The 15,604-nt window shown below is 37.2% G+C and overlaps 1 protein-coding gene across 3 annotated transcripts in view; it reads right to left on the minus strand.

Annotated features, from left to right (window-relative positions):
• Nucleotides 1–1,115: 1,115 nt before the first annotated feature.
• The window catches only part of tbc1d32 (TBC1 domain family, member 32), an 89,915-nt gene continuing 75,426 nt past the window's right edge, over nucleotides 1,116–15,604 (minus strand). For all 3 annotated transcript variants that reach the window (XM_042222737.1, XM_042222738.1, XM_042222736.1), the window contains exons 32-33: nucleotides 15,350–15,490; nucleotides 1,116–9,786 (exon numbers count right to left, since the gene is read on the minus strand). In XM_042222737.1, the coding sequence (XP_042078671.1) occupies nucleotides 9,553–9,786; nucleotides 15,350–15,490 (375 nt within the window). In that variant the 3' untranslated portion in view covers nucleotides 1,116–9,552. The remainder of the gene's footprint in view (nucleotides 9,787–15,349; nucleotides 15,491–15,604) is intronic.

Consider the following 15,604-nt stretch of genomic DNA (forward strand, 5'->3'; position numbering starts at 1 on the left):
GTGATTGGTTCGGCTCTGCGCTACTTAATTTGGATTGGCTGTCCTTTTTTTTTTTTTTTTTTTTTTTTAGGACAAGAGCGGCGAGGTCTATCGCGATAGCTTAATTTCTCTATCGAGTAAAAGTTATATCGCGATACATATCGTTATCGTTCTATCGCCCAGCTCTAGGAAGTAGTGATGTTTTAGTTTTGTGAAAAAGGTAAAAATGAGTGTGTTACATTACCATTCAGTTTGAGGGTTACAACAGAATATTATATATTTATTGTTCTCAAGTGGTATCGGACAGGATTATTTGAACAAAGAAAGGACATTTTCCTGATAATTATTTTTATCCTCCTCTAACTTTACTATATAAAGAGCTAAAACCTCCAACGTTTCAGGAGTAGTTAGTCGTTGTAAGAAGTGTTTCTGAACTAAAAATCATGAATGTGGGATACTGTTTGTCTGTGATTCAGAGAGCCTAGCGTGTACGCAGGGGGGAAGAATTATGTCGGGGATACCGATAATCTAAACAGTTTCGTGGGTCGAAGAAAAAAAAACTATGAAAAACACTTTTTTTCATACTTGTGTTAAGTCTTGTATAGAAATGACACAAAATTCAGTCTCCGGTTAAATGTGATAGAAACAGCTTACATTGACATCCATCTTTATAAAAGTGTTGTGAAACCATGTTTGCATTTATTTACACTGCTTTCCACTCTGTATGTCTATTTATGTTAAGCTTTAAGTATAAAAGGGTCCATTCTACAACCTGTTTTTATTTTTTTTTATTTTTTTTTAGTTTTGTGCTGATATTGCCCTTCTTTTTTCAGAACCAAAGACTTTTTGAAATCTTCATAAAATTGCATTTTAAACTACTTTTGGAATATTACTTTAAATATTTAAACTTTTAGCAGAACTTTAAATCTAAATAAAAAGAGCAGTATTGCTGAACTGCGAAATATTTTGGGTGCAGTGTATTTTTTGCATACAAGTGTAATAGGATGGCTTTAGTGTTTTGTTTTTTTAAAACTGTAGTATGAACTTTTCAAAATGCAGCAAGATATTTAAAAAAAAAAAACAGGTTTTTTTTATTATAAAAATAGACTATATCGGATTCATATCAGTATCTGCAGATATACAAATTTATGATATCGGTATTGGTATCGGACATAAAAAAGTGGTATCGTGCCATCTCTAGTTATTACACACATGTGTGGGCATAACTACTTGATGACCTGAGGGGTCGTCTTAGGTTAAAGATACCAAACAGGTCAGAGATGTACTGTGAGGGAGCAAACCACTGAGATCTTTATAAACTAATAGAATGATTTTAAAACTAATTCTATATATAAACCTGAAAGCTAACAAAGTGACTTTTATACTGGGTTAAAGTAGTGTCACTGTCCAAGAATGTTGACAAGGTTTCTGACTTGGCATTGACAGTGACCCTGGGGGATTCATGGGTGGTGAGTGCTCACAGCAATGAACGATGGAGGGATGGACCAGCATGCAGCAGGTCAGGTCACATTCCTGACCTGTTACGGCTTCTTATAGCTTGGAAACTGCAGAATCTTCCTCTGATAAAATGTTTTTTTGATCAATCTGACATAAGGTTTTATGCTCGTGCTTGCAAATGTATACAAGCGAGTGGTCAGACAGTGATCCCAATGAAGGAGGAATCTGAGAAGAACAAGGACAAGACCTTGGGAGGGACAGCAGGACAATTAATTTAAGATGTACTTTTATGAGTGGAATGGTTGATCTTTTTGACTGCTCATTGTACTGTACATTTACTGTGTGTCGTCTGACACCCTCAACATGAAATGTGCGCTCTATTGCAGGTTATGGACAGATTTAAAAGTGTCCAAAAATCACACTTAATTGCTCATTAGAGTTAACTGACTGTTATATAGGCAGTAGTTAACGAACGAATGAGAAAGCAATCTTCAGACGGCCTTTGTCTCTTGCTAGTGGAATATATCGCCAGAGTACCACTTTAAAGTACAAACGAGGCAATCAAAAGTTTTAAAGTACTTTCTAAAGAGCAGACTGTTGTCTTATAATTGCCATCAGTTGACTTGTTTAAAAAAAAAACTGCAGTTAATATTGTTTTAAAGACACAAAAGTCTGTGTCCTAAGAGGTGCAGTTAGACAGTGTTTGGGGATGGAGGCAGAAGGTTGTTTGCTTTATCGTCATTCACTTTGTTAGGACATGAGGTGTGGATAATTTGATATAACCTTTTCATTAAAATGTTTTACATTCAATCTGTTTCAAAGTCAGCGGAAATCAAATCTCTGGCAATCGAATGCTGCACCGCGCCAGTAAACAACATGCTTGCTCGGTGTTCAGGTAATGAGGTTTTACGTGTTGGAAAAGCGAAACAAACAGGGTTGCATAGATATCTTAATAACTACGACCATCCCCACCACCCACACACACACACACACACAACAGAATATAAATTAACAAGCTGCAATATCTTAACTAGAGAGACGTGTATTAGACCAGACAACAGAACATTTATTTGGCTCATTTGTTCAGTCAGGATTTTAATTTCAGCTGCTATAATTGCTGCCTGAGCTTAAGTATGCATCTGTGATGGCAACACCCGACCCCATGGGCAATGCAAACACTGCAACTGTGGCTGTGAGTGGCATCATCAATTAGCAGCCTGAGGAAACCTGCACCCAGAAGACAATCTGCATTCAGAATAACACACACAAAGAGCAAAAGTCTAAGTTCCCAACCTTTCAGTATCCAGGCTGGGAACTTAAAAAGAAAAAAAAAAACACTTTTAAATGACTTCTGGAACTGCTCAGCACTCTCTTAATTCTCTCTTATTTTTGTAGGTAAAAACACATTCAGTGACTGCAAACATGGGTTAAGACTGCACACTAATTCTCAATCATTTATTTATCATACTGATGAGGATGTAAACAAACTTTCTCCAATCTTCTCTGTGTTTACAGAGAACTGTAAATACTCACCACTGTCTCTATAGTGAGCTAAGTAGTACTGCAATTTAAGAGAGTAAATTTAATAATGTTATAATGTGCCATTGCTTGAGAAGTTCCAATACAAATTTTTGGCCAAGAGCTGGATGTGGCATTCAAAGTTCATTTAGATAATACTTTAGAATAAGTGTGCTAATAAGTGCTTATATGCAATTTAAGATGATGACTTTAAAGACTTGCTTCTAAAAGGACCCTGGTTTGACTGTCACCCTCTGTCAGGTGTTTGTGTTTATTGCTTTATTGTGTAGCGGTTAACAATAGGAGGAAAAGAGCAGCATAATTTTTACGTAGTTAGTTAGTTAGTTCTTTTCTTTTGTATCCATCATCTACTACCTGCAAATCACCTTGGGCTCACCTCAGGCTTCTTCAGAGTCATTTTGTGACCCTTAATAACCATCTACTAAAACAGTCTGTATAACATTTAGGCTCCGATGTCTTTTATGAAGTAATATTATTGTGATTGTAGAAATGCCACCGAGTACTGAAGTGCAAAGAAGAGAAAGAGATTAAGAACAAATGGAGCAATACATTTCTATAATTTAAAAGGAGAAAATAAAGTGACTTCAGAGGAGTGACTGTTCAGAGGGGAGTAAGTACCGCCAGGAAGAAATGAGTTTTCAGTCTGATGAAGGACCCTGCTTCTGTGATTATTCCAGGAAGCATTGCATTTCTGTCTGAGAAAGCTTTAAAAGAACAATAAAGGCTTGCTGTGATTACATCTTCCTTAGATTTACAGGTCACAAAACAAGACATAAATGATAAGTCTGCAGTACCAGCTATATTATTTTAAATCTATTATATCCATGTTTTGTTACTGTGGATGCACACAGACAGGAGGTATATGGTTTTGAACAGTGAACAGTGAAATGAGTCCTAAAGAATCATCTAAACTGAAGCTATTTGGCTTGTTCATTTATTGTAATGACAAACAACCACTGACACAGCAGTATTTGTGTTTTGATATTTTAAGAACAGTGAATAATAAACAAGAAAGGTAAATACTTTATTGATGCTCACTTTCTATTTTGACTAAAAAGGGTTGCACAGAATATAGTTGCTATGCCAGTGTTCAGAGCTGTTAAGTGGATACTTTCATGATTAACAGGCAATATGAGCTGCTTAATGTTCCACATAATCTTAATGGTTTATTAACCGTTTGCACTTATGAGATCATTAGGTAGGATAATTAATGTAATAATTACCAAAGATTTCTATATTTTCTTAATCTTGCACTGATGTGATGAATTGATGTTAATATTCAATGTGAGTTTGGATATGCACAGAAGGTGAAATTAACAGGAATGCATTGCAGTGCACACACAGTTTTATTGCTTAGTTTAAAAAATAGAAGCATTCCAGCTGGTTGCTCTCAAAGTAAGGCTGATGTAGTTTTGATTGGAGGGCGGTATCAAATGACGTTTACTCTTTAAAGGTCTTTTATTCTGTGACACAGTCACATCTCTGTGAGATTCTTTGTAGCTCATTTTATTTCTGATTGGCCATCGCAAATAGATGCTTTTAACGAGTTCTTCTGGGTGTTTTCTCTGGATTTTAGTGTTGCTTTTACCCCCAAACTTTAATATAAAATACCCTACTAAGTGATGGGATTTCATAAGGAATTGTGAGAACTGAAAGAAAAATAGTCCAGCTGAGAAAAAAATCATTTTTAAAAAGAAATGGATCCAAGCAACATCAAACACCTGCTGGCTGAAGAAGCTATACTGCTACTTAATTTAGCAGGCTGCTACCTACTTGTTTAACAACAACCCATATGGAAAAGATATATATATAAATCTTATAAAGTTTGTATCTGTCTTGTGTGAAACTTGTATGAAAAGCATATAAGAGTGAAAACAGATGTAAGATCCCTTGAAAAATTATATAATGAAACTTAATGAAACATAAAAGACCTTTAAAGAGTAAACGTCATTTGATACCGCCCATCCATGGGATGTGATTACTCATGAAAGTGGCCACTTTCATGAGTAATCACATATAAGTTTTTACTATTTCTTTTCCATATGGGAAGACTAGCTGACACGAGCCAGAATAATCCTGATCAGGAAGGATCCCCACAAGACAAACTGAAGTGCTTGGAAATATATGAAGTGGCCCAATAACTTTTTTCAGGAAGAGGACTGAATATTTGTGGTTGAATGGTAGTAAAGCTATCAAGCTGATCAAGACTAAATAGGTGGAGTTATCGAAAATACAAAACAACTACAAGTGTCTAAGTGTCCCACAGTCCAAAGGGAATCATGGTGAAGATGCAAGAAGGTCCCCTAATAGCCAAACATATTCAGTAGGTAAGACGGGTGCTGAGAATCCAGTTAACTGTATGAATAAAACATAAGCCCTACTGGTTGGAATAATAACCTGGCCACAGGGGGAGACAGACACTGAGGTCGAGACATGAAAACAACTCTCAATGCACAAAGATTTCCACCCAAAGTCTAGTACCCTGAGGGTTGGAAAGTGAGAGCTGAGAATTAGTGAGTGTCAGAGCACAAACGAGGGGAAACCATGAATATTTCAGGATGATTGCCCCATAAGATGAGTTGCTAGAGACAGATGTACCATGGGATGTACAATCAACAGATTGAAGAGGTGGTTAAGGTTTGGTTCTAGATTTGGACTGAAATTACCTGTTGCATGTATTTGTGGACTACTTTGAGTATTTTGAACAGACTGCCTCTCTAGAGAGCAGCTGCACACCCCCCGAAATTTAGGCTTTGGGTTGTCAGGTTGCATATAAACACATCCATCTGTATTTCCTCTCTTCTTTTCTCTTGTCTGTGCACAGTCTAAGTAGAGAAGCCCAGCTCATCTTTTACCCAACCCCCTCTTCCAGCTCATCTGAGGGAACACTCAGGGGTTCCCAGGGCAGCTGAAAGACATATCTTTCCAACATGTCCAGGTTATCCCAGGGCCTCCTACTGGTAGGACAACTTATCCAGGAGGCACCTAGAAGGCATGCCAGTCTGATGCCCAACCACCTGAATGACCAAACCCCTCACCTCATCTCTGAAGGAGAAGCCAGCCAGCCTTTAGAGAAGCTTATTTTAACTGGGATCTCAGCCGGGATACTTAAAAATGTACTTTGGACGCAATTTGTCCCTGACCTGGACACAATTTGTCACTCTTTGCATTGACAGGTGTCTTGAAATTGTATGCAGTGTAAAATAAATGCAAATGCATAATAAAACAGGAGGGAAACCTAAAATGTAGGAGAAGCAGGTTCATGAGTAGGCAACATGAAAATACTACTGTGAGGCAAAAAAGCCATCACAAAAAAATGGCTTTCTTCAGAGAGCCCAACTATGAACATGTGGATGAACATCACATTGGACATTTACAGAATGGAGAAAATGACAGCAGATGTGAACTACAAGAGGGACCTGTTTGTATCACGATGGAAGAAATGGATGGACTATATTAGAAAACGCAGGCCAGTTTTTGCTTATAATTTTGACTTTGTTAACTACTAGAAGACTAGAGGAAATATTAGTTATATTAAGGGAAACAAAAACACACTCCCTATATTTATTTATTTATCTATTTTTCTTTCCTTTTTCTTTTTCCTTATGTATTTTTTATTTATGTTGTTTGTTGTTTCCTGTTTTGCTTCTTTTTCTTTTCTTCTTCTTCTTTCATTCTTATTGTATGGATATTTCAGTTGTTTGAATATAGAAAAAAAGAAAAAAAGATATGTACTGAAAGATAGCTGAAGTTGATGGCATTGTATAGTGATTCTAAAATGTCAATAAAAAAAAAAGAAGAAAATACTACTGTGGTCTGCACCAAAGTAAGACTGATATCACCAGTAGATGTCAGCTGGCAGAAACATATTTCCCCAAATACCACACATATGAATGGGCAGTTTCATGTCGTCTCTGAGTCAGTGGCAAACAGTCTTTCTTTTTCTGTCTGCTTTTCCACTCACCACTTCAGCATCACTGCAGTTTAACTCTAGCCAGACAGAGCATTTGTAACAAGTCATTTGCCTCTTCAAATTTTAATTTAGATGAAATAAAGATACACCCCCTAGTGAGACAGGATGAGTGTAGAGGAGAGCAAGTGTGCGTGAATGTTTTAAAAATCCTCTAGTACCGCATCTGTCTGGGTGAAATACTCCCTTTACATTGTTCCCACAGAGAGAGTCAGAGGAGAAGAAGAAAGATAAAGCCGTTGGATGCAAACCAGCATGTCTAAAACTTTTAACAGTTCAGCTCAGGACAGGAATAGTAAATTTCTCTCTTACACACACACACACACACACACATACACAAACATGCAGAGACACAAACACACAGACTGTCTCAAAGCTTGCCTTTTGCAGCAGTATCTGATGCTACAGCTCATTAGAGGAACTTCCTCAGATAAAGCTTCCATAACTGATCTTTTATTCAGAAAAACTGTCAGCGGCAGCTCATGCCGGTGTTAACATCAGAGCTATAAGGCAGAGACAAGACGGATCAAAATGCTTAATGAGTAATGACGATGAGTACTTCATGTCAGTGCCCATGTTGCTTTGGATATTAGAAGTATCTCTGAGACCGTGACGTTAGACCTTTTGTGAAAGCTCCGCAATATAAAGTTCATCCAATCCACCATGCAGAATGCATTTTAATGAACAGACTTTGTTTCAGTGAAATACAACACAGTGGGAGGATGTGTGAACATGTTCTAAAAGTGAAGTTTTTTTAAATGAATTATTTATTATATGTGAATCGGAAATGAATGATTACATTTGATGGACAACCTTTATAACACTTTACCAGATTCACAATGACAAATGTATAAACTTACATTTGTATTCCTGTGTTGAAATATATGCGGTAGCCTACGCAGGTGGCTGACGTCATTGTAAGCATTTATAGTTTATGTTTGTCTACAGTGGCTGGTAGGGGAGTTTCTATGCCACGGTGTTGAGTTTGATGTCTACTTCAAACAATAGAGAATGAAACTGAGCTGACCGGGTTGGAGTTTGAGTTTATAAATGTTTAACAACAGTTACTTTTAGTGAAATTGTTGCAACACTGAAAAAAAAGAGAATATGTCAGAACCAATCAAGTAAAGACCGGATTGGGTAGAGTTACGAAAATGAGAAAACGGCATGTTGCTATGCTGGCAGTACTGCCTATTCGGTATGAATTAGGGGCAAGCCAGATACATTTGCGCCTCATTATATATTGCAGTTTCTTTCAAAGAAGCATTACCTTTACAAAAATCAATATCTTCCAGTCAAAGGTGGTGTGGCATGGTTAGCTGTGATGTATAGTTACATTTATGGCAAAGTGCACATCAGGCTATACTGTCACTGTCAATCACGATTAATGGATTGATCCATCCATCAGTGGATCCATCACTGGTCAGCCCCGGCAGAGTTGACTAATTCCCAAAGGTCTGGAATGGGTCTGATTTACTGATGGAAATACGAACAAAGCGCTCACTACGGCGCTGGAGGAACCACAGCGAGCTATAGATCCCAAATTGCCCACAGCGTTCTTCCTCCTGGATCTGAAGTTTGACTGATGGGTGGAATCATCTGTCCATAACCCGGACATAGACTTTGCCATGGAAACCAAGTGCTGAAGTCTGTGACTTAATGTTGGACTTGATGAGCCCAGCTCTGTTGGGGGTGGACATTAAAGATCTTTGCAGACTGGGGCCTGTGGAGGTCATTCCAAATGCAATCTCACTATATATTTGGATACTCGAAGCCTGTCCAGCAACCTTCCCTACCACCAGGGGATTAGCAGCTCTGCTCTTCTCTTCACCTGAGACATATGGCCACAGATCTAATGGTATGATTACAAAAACAAACCAGGGACCTGTCAAAGCTCTTTATTATGTTTGCTGAAAAAAGTGAAAAGATAACTTTGCATTCTTAAAAACCTTCTTTACCTCAAATAGTTTTCAATAATGTGTTTAAAGTCTCTGCAGTCTCAAGAATCATCAAACACTGTGATGAATCTCTCGCGAGGAACGTTCCTAGGAAAGTAAGGCCAAGAGTTCACTCTACTGCAGAGCATCAGGTCATTAGAGTTACCCAACCTCAGAAATCGCCAATTAACAGCACATCAGATTAGAGCCCACATCAATGATTCCCAGAGTTCAAATAGCAAACGCATCTCATCATTAAGTTTTGGAAGAAGAATTTGGCCCTCAAACTGCTACAAATAAACCAATACTAGTGAAAGAGACCAACAAGAATCAAAGTGTTTAAGCTAAGAAACACAAGACCAAGATCATTTTTTATAAATATTAATATACATATGAAGCACAGTGAGAGAATACCAAAAGTGAAAAGAAAGTCTTTATCAAAGCAAAAAGAACTTCCTACATGAATTCAAATGTACTTGATTTTTCTGATTAGATGGAACAAAGTAGCAGGTAAGTGTATTTACCTGCAGAGGTGTTCGAGGTTTCACAGAACACAGATTTTTGAGGGAAAACTACAGAAAACTGGATACTTGTTCCTCTTTGACATACCTACATATAGTAATTAACAAGGCTACCATAGAGATTTAAGGTGAATCTGAGTATGTTCTGTTAGTAAAATATTGCATGTATATTGTAGTTCTGACTCCATCTTACTTTGAGGAAGATCTGTAGCTCCTGGGACTGTGTGTGCTGCAGGATGTCTGGTTGCAAGTGCTTAAATATGGCCACACACATGTAAACCTGGTAGTCAGGACCCATCACCACACAGGTGCAAATATAGTGGCAAATCTCTGTCCAGTCCAGGTAGTTCCAGAAACACTGAGTCAGCCAATGGAGGCACATCTGTAGTGGAAAAAAAAGAGAAAAAACAAACGTTATTAGGATTTCAAGCTGACAAATCGCGAACCCCACATGTAATTAAAAGTGTTCTGCTCTACAACAACAGCAAACTATGAGTTTGGCAGCTATTGTAACTACATAAAAAAAGAAATATGTTACTCAGACATCTCATCCTTAATATCTTTTCAGCTTTTCTTTAATTAGTTTTGTCAATCAAATATTTAAAAACAAACCAACTTAACACATAACTTTGCACAGTATCTCGTTTCTGAACCGAGCTTGTTCAAGCATTTAATTAAACTGGTATAAATCCACCAGACAATTAAATGTAAATAAGGAGAACATAAATGATAAGCAAACACAGAAAAATATTTACATGTAGTTACAAAACCATGGAAGCACAAATGATAAATATTAAGTCATGTTTATCTGAAAGGCACCCATCTACTACAATTATCTAAAGTTATCTGTTTCATACTATATATGTGCGTTTGTGAGATCTGAATATCATCATTGGGAACTAACTAGTCTTTGTTCGTATTGTAGGTTATTTCTCTCTTTTTGCCTTGCAATGAAACAAAAGGTATGTTAATATAAACACATGGATACAAGATGTAGCTCAATAACTACAAAAAGGCACTTATGCTAGGCAATTCAGCACATCCATGTCTAATAAACAACAGCTTCTACTACATTTACTATAAAGCTGAAAACCTGTTTAAATTTCTATTTACACACAAAGTGAAAAAAAAATGGTTGATAATCTCTTAAAATACACATTTGCATGGTTGGGTTTATGGACAATGAGTTTACATTTCTTGTGCAAGTGTCTAAATGTATTTCATTTGCTCAGCTTTCTGAGTCTTCCAGGAAACATGTTTACTTTGAGAGTGAAAAAATATTCACAAACTCTCTGCAGACATTAATACTGAGGTTGCATTATGGGACAAAGAGACATGGAGATGCATGCTAATGTTTACTTCTCCAGTTGATGACTGAGATAAAATTAGTGACCTTAATGCAGTGGTTCATGATGGGATTCCCACCTGATCTCAGTGAAAAGAACACAGAGTTCTACATCATCTTTAGAAAAGAGCGTGTTTACCAACTGATGACATAGGCCGAATGTTAATTTTAAAAAGTTAGATATATTTACAGCAGTGTATTTTTCCAAATCTTAACAGAGTCCCTAAATTCAGTAAATATATACTGAACAACAGCAGCACGGTGGTGCTGTGGTTAGCATTGTTGCTTCACAGCAAGAAGGTTCTGGGTACGAATCCAGCATTTGCCCAGGGCCCATCTGTGCTGATTGAATGTGAGTGCAAATGGTTGTCTGTGTTAGCCCTGTGACAGACTGGCAACCTATCCAGGGTGTACCCCTCCTCTCGCCGCTCTGGGATGGGCTCCACTCAACATTATAACTACTAAGATTGAAAAACTGAGGCATTATGGAATAGCGGTTACTCAATTATGCTAATCACTATTTTTGCCAGTTTTGAGGGAAAACAAATCATGCATCTATTTAAAAGGAGGAAAAAAAGGAATTGGGAAATTTAAGTGTAATTCAACTGAAAATTAAAAAAGCTTTTCCCCACCATAGGAGAACTTGGAAAGTAGCCACAGATGTGTTGACATGGGATAAACCCCCAGACACAGAAAATGTAAGAAATTAAACAAATAGCACCTCTGTTCCAGTCAGTACTTGCTCACTGTCTATCATCTGTCTATCATCATTTGAGCTTTTTGGATGAAGCAAAGACACACAACTGTAAAGAAGAGCAGTGCACTGGATTTATATTAAAAATCAAATTGCAGAACCATGTAGGGAAAAAAAAAAGCAAATAATAATTATTATTTTCATTATTACCTAATCACTAATAACGGGCCTGTCTGGTAGTTTTTGCTAACTTTTTAAAATTCAAGTGGGAAAACAGGTAAAACAATTGCTATTTTTCCCAGGATTAGATGTTCGAGCAAATTCACCCATGCAATTAGTGCAATGCTCATGCAATGCAAAAAAAGAAACTGACTTTGCAGGCCTCAGTTAACTTGAAGAATATTAAACTTTATGCCTGCAAATCCTGAACATGACAATATACCTCTGCAATGATGTAAAGTCAGGATTCCTTCAGGTCTTTGCTAGTAAAGGTGGTTCTGCAAGCTACTGAATCATGGGGTGTAGTTAGTTTTTCACATGACTACAAAGAGTCCACATGACTTTACATATCCTCAACTCATAAACCTTAATCTCAGCTCTGCTGTGCTTGAATACAACTGGGATATTGTTAGCAGCCTTTAGCCTTACTGAACTAGACATCCTCACTGTGTATCCAGTTTCACAAACTGTGCAATAATTAGCCACTATGTTCACAAACAACATAACTCTGCTCAAGCGTATAGAAATGCATAACCTATGCCCCATAAACCAGATTACAATTGTTCCCTCCTCCACTAAACTCTAATCAAAACACTGACACTCTAATTTGTGTGTTGTAATAACAACAGGGAATGATTGGCTCCATGCTGCCCTTACACACTCTTGTGGAAAACAAGTAAACAGACAAATACAGTGTTCTTACTGCGACTGTAAATCTATCCAAGGTTTTCCAAGTGCATCTTATTTCCTTTTAGCCCAAACTCGAGAGCATAAGGTGAATGTAAATCTATTTATTTATTCATTTATTTTAACCTTTCTTCTCCCAAATATCTGAACTGACAACTACAAGTGAGGCCACAGAGTCAGAAACACCCCAACCAAAAGTAACCATTGCAAATATCTGCTAACAGGGGTCTCCATTCAGTGATGCACAGAAGACCTTGAATAGTGTTGCAATTCTGTTTTACCGTCTTTAGGATCAATGTTTTGGTTTGAATGCCCTTAATATCACTGCTCTGAATGAGTTTTCATGAATTTGTTGTTTAATTTTATTGTTACAACGAGATTTTTAAAGTAGCAGGTAAAATGTCAACATTGTATCCGCCTCGCAAACTGGTAGATACCAAAACCGAGAAACAGAGAGATGAGAACAACTACTTCAAATTCTTGAGGGAAACAGGAATGTGATCCAATTAATCCGGCTCTGTGTCTTACATTCACCTAACATTTTATGTCAATGTTGTGTTTATGGCTTCTTTTTTCTGCACTCCATCTACAGTGGAGTGTTTCAGCTAACTTGTCTTCTAAAACCTCTAGCCTTTATGGGACAACATTGTTAAGTATTTGGGGTCATGTTTCTGTAAGTGTTTGGCGAATAATTCTACCTTTAGCTCAATTTTTGGGTGTCAACTAACTCCAGAGGTGATACCTGGAGGAGCAAGCGCCATTCTGTTCACCAGGGTGTTGATAACTGTGCCTGTTTTCTGCCTTATAGTTATAAAGTTCTGTGAAACTGAGGAGAGCTTCAGATTCATGTCACAACTTTCTGTAGTTTTGCTGCACATGATTTTCACTCTGCAGAATGACCTTAGAAGATGTTTTTTATTTTTCATTTTTAAAATTGAAGACACTTACTAATGCTTTGTTTCATGATACCTGTCACAAACACTCCCGATTCAAACGTTAAAACCTTCTGCAGATGGATTTTGAATGACTTCTGTGTCCACGTTCACACACAGACATTTGAATACACCCTTTACTGTATGATCGTCAGAGGCTTTTAATGCTTCATTTGCCACTGCTGCTTTGTCAGGATTTTAAAGTTCAAACTTTTGAAATAGAGTTTTCCATTTTTCACTGAAGAACAGGAGCCCATTATCGCCTTGAACAGCAAAGAGACCAGCTGAATGTTAACGCATTACTCCACCCCGGAGACGACGGGTTCAGATCTTTGATGCAAATGTGGCGACTCTTATAAGCACGCGTTCATTGTGTGAGCCTTCACTGTCAACTGGAGACACGCGGAAGACGAGATCAAACATGAGAGCGTTCAAGGTGAAAATGCTTTTCGTACCTCGTTGTTTGCGTTAGAGAAAAGAAGCACGGAGGAGAAGAGTTCTAACTTTTCAACTGCTCTGGTATTTAAAAACAAAGGGAAAAGGTTTCAATGTCAAAGCTGTATTGTGGTATTTTAAATTCGACTTAAGTCAAAGCAAAATGAAAAAGGAGGTCAATTACAGGGCAAGAACAAGTATGGTTATGAAAGGTTTTGCAACCTGATTTATTAAATATATACAGCATCCAAAAAACTTAACAGACTGTTGTCTGTCTTGCTGTAGATAGTTGCAGTCTAGCTGAAACTGAACATTTCTGTTCCAAATTCAGTTTCTTTTATTCCTTCCATTAATATTCATGATTATCCTTTGTTGATCTAAGAAAACCAAGGTTATTACTCCAAGATACCAAACTATTCCTTATTTGAAAACTAAAAGACTGCAGCCAAGTAAATATTATCTTCACAGACTTCATTAGCCTGACTTTAACTTTCTGTGACTCCTAATGATGTGAGTCTGTGTTCACATTATCACTTCAGTTGGTTACATAGTGTGTTTGGTTTCAGCAGCAGTTTTTAAGCAAACCTTCTCTACTTTGCTGCTTGAATTTTATGACAGAAATCAGTTGTGTTTGTTGGGTTTGTATGAACTTAACAATTCGCAGTGTGTATCTGATATCATTGTGGATTTTTGATAGTTACATATTTTTTTCCTTCCCAACAGGTTTGCTTGATAGGAAACCACGCAAGTGTGCAGTGCACAGCTCAGACTGTAAAAACTAATACAGTTAAATAGCTGTTAGGGGACAGAATAAAAACCAACAGAGGTGAACACAATAAACACCTAAACTAGTTTTGGAATGCTAAACATGCCACTGCTACAGTACATTTAAATTATATGGACTTCAGATCTTAGCAGAATGCATAATACTGTTAATAAAGTGAGAGCAAGTCACAGGGAGAGTGTGCAAGATTTTGTTCCTAGTTTAAGAATATTTAATCTTTAACATTTACCCATAATACAGCAGAAAATGAGTAGAGAGCATAATTTAAAATTCATGCTTCACCAACAATGATTGAGCTGTCTTTTTTTGCCACTGAAACATTACATATGCATTGTGTTTTAAAACAAAAGACTGAAATTATACTAGCAATGGTTTTAGTTTTCCCCTCAAATATATCAGTTAAACCTTTAAGCTGCAAAGTTTGCAAAGTCATTCTGGTTAATGACCAATCTGGTTTGTGTGTTTCAGAGGCTCTGAAGGCCCTAAAGCAGAACTGGCAGACATAAGCCTGCAGAGTAAGCCAATAGTGAAATCTGTAGATGGCAGATAAATAGTAGATAAATGTCCCTTTCTACCTCTATGAGGAGCAATTCTGCTTGTGATCCTATGGCACTCTACTTTTATATCACTCTAAAAATAATAAGGTGCACAAGGAGATTATCTTTATGGGGAAATTGGACAAATTTTAATCAGGTATTATGTGTGAATTTGCTAAATGTCATAAAACTATGACATTTAGTTTTAATAAAAATTAAAATCAAGAAACTGAAAACATGCTGATTTACAAATGTGCTGGATCAAACTGGGAATTTTGAAATTTGTTAATGTAGCCAGTGTTACAGATAATACCTGTGATGGGGTGAAACCAGACATCTTGAAGGCAGAGTGGACTAGAGGAACTTCAGCTTTCAGCAGCATCCCCACGTAGTGAGCTGTGCACCAGTAGACAGGAGGGATTCCTGATTCAGCCACTTCCTTAGAAAAATGGATCTGTCACAACAAAAACATCTTGATGTCATGACTTTTCTTGGTAATGATTTTGAAATAATGTTAGATCATACTTACACAACTGAGAAAAAACGCTTGAACGGAGCCGAGCTGTGA

The sequence above is a fragment of the Haplochromis burtoni genome, unplaced genomic scaffold (assembly GCF_018398535.1).
Source record: "Haplochromis burtoni strain Fernald_Lab_line unplaced genomic scaffold, NCSU_Asbu1 Contig_93, whole genome shotgun sequence".
Lineage (NCBI taxonomy): Eukaryota > Metazoa > Chordata > Actinopteri > Cichliformes > Cichlidae > Haplochromis > Haplochromis burtoni.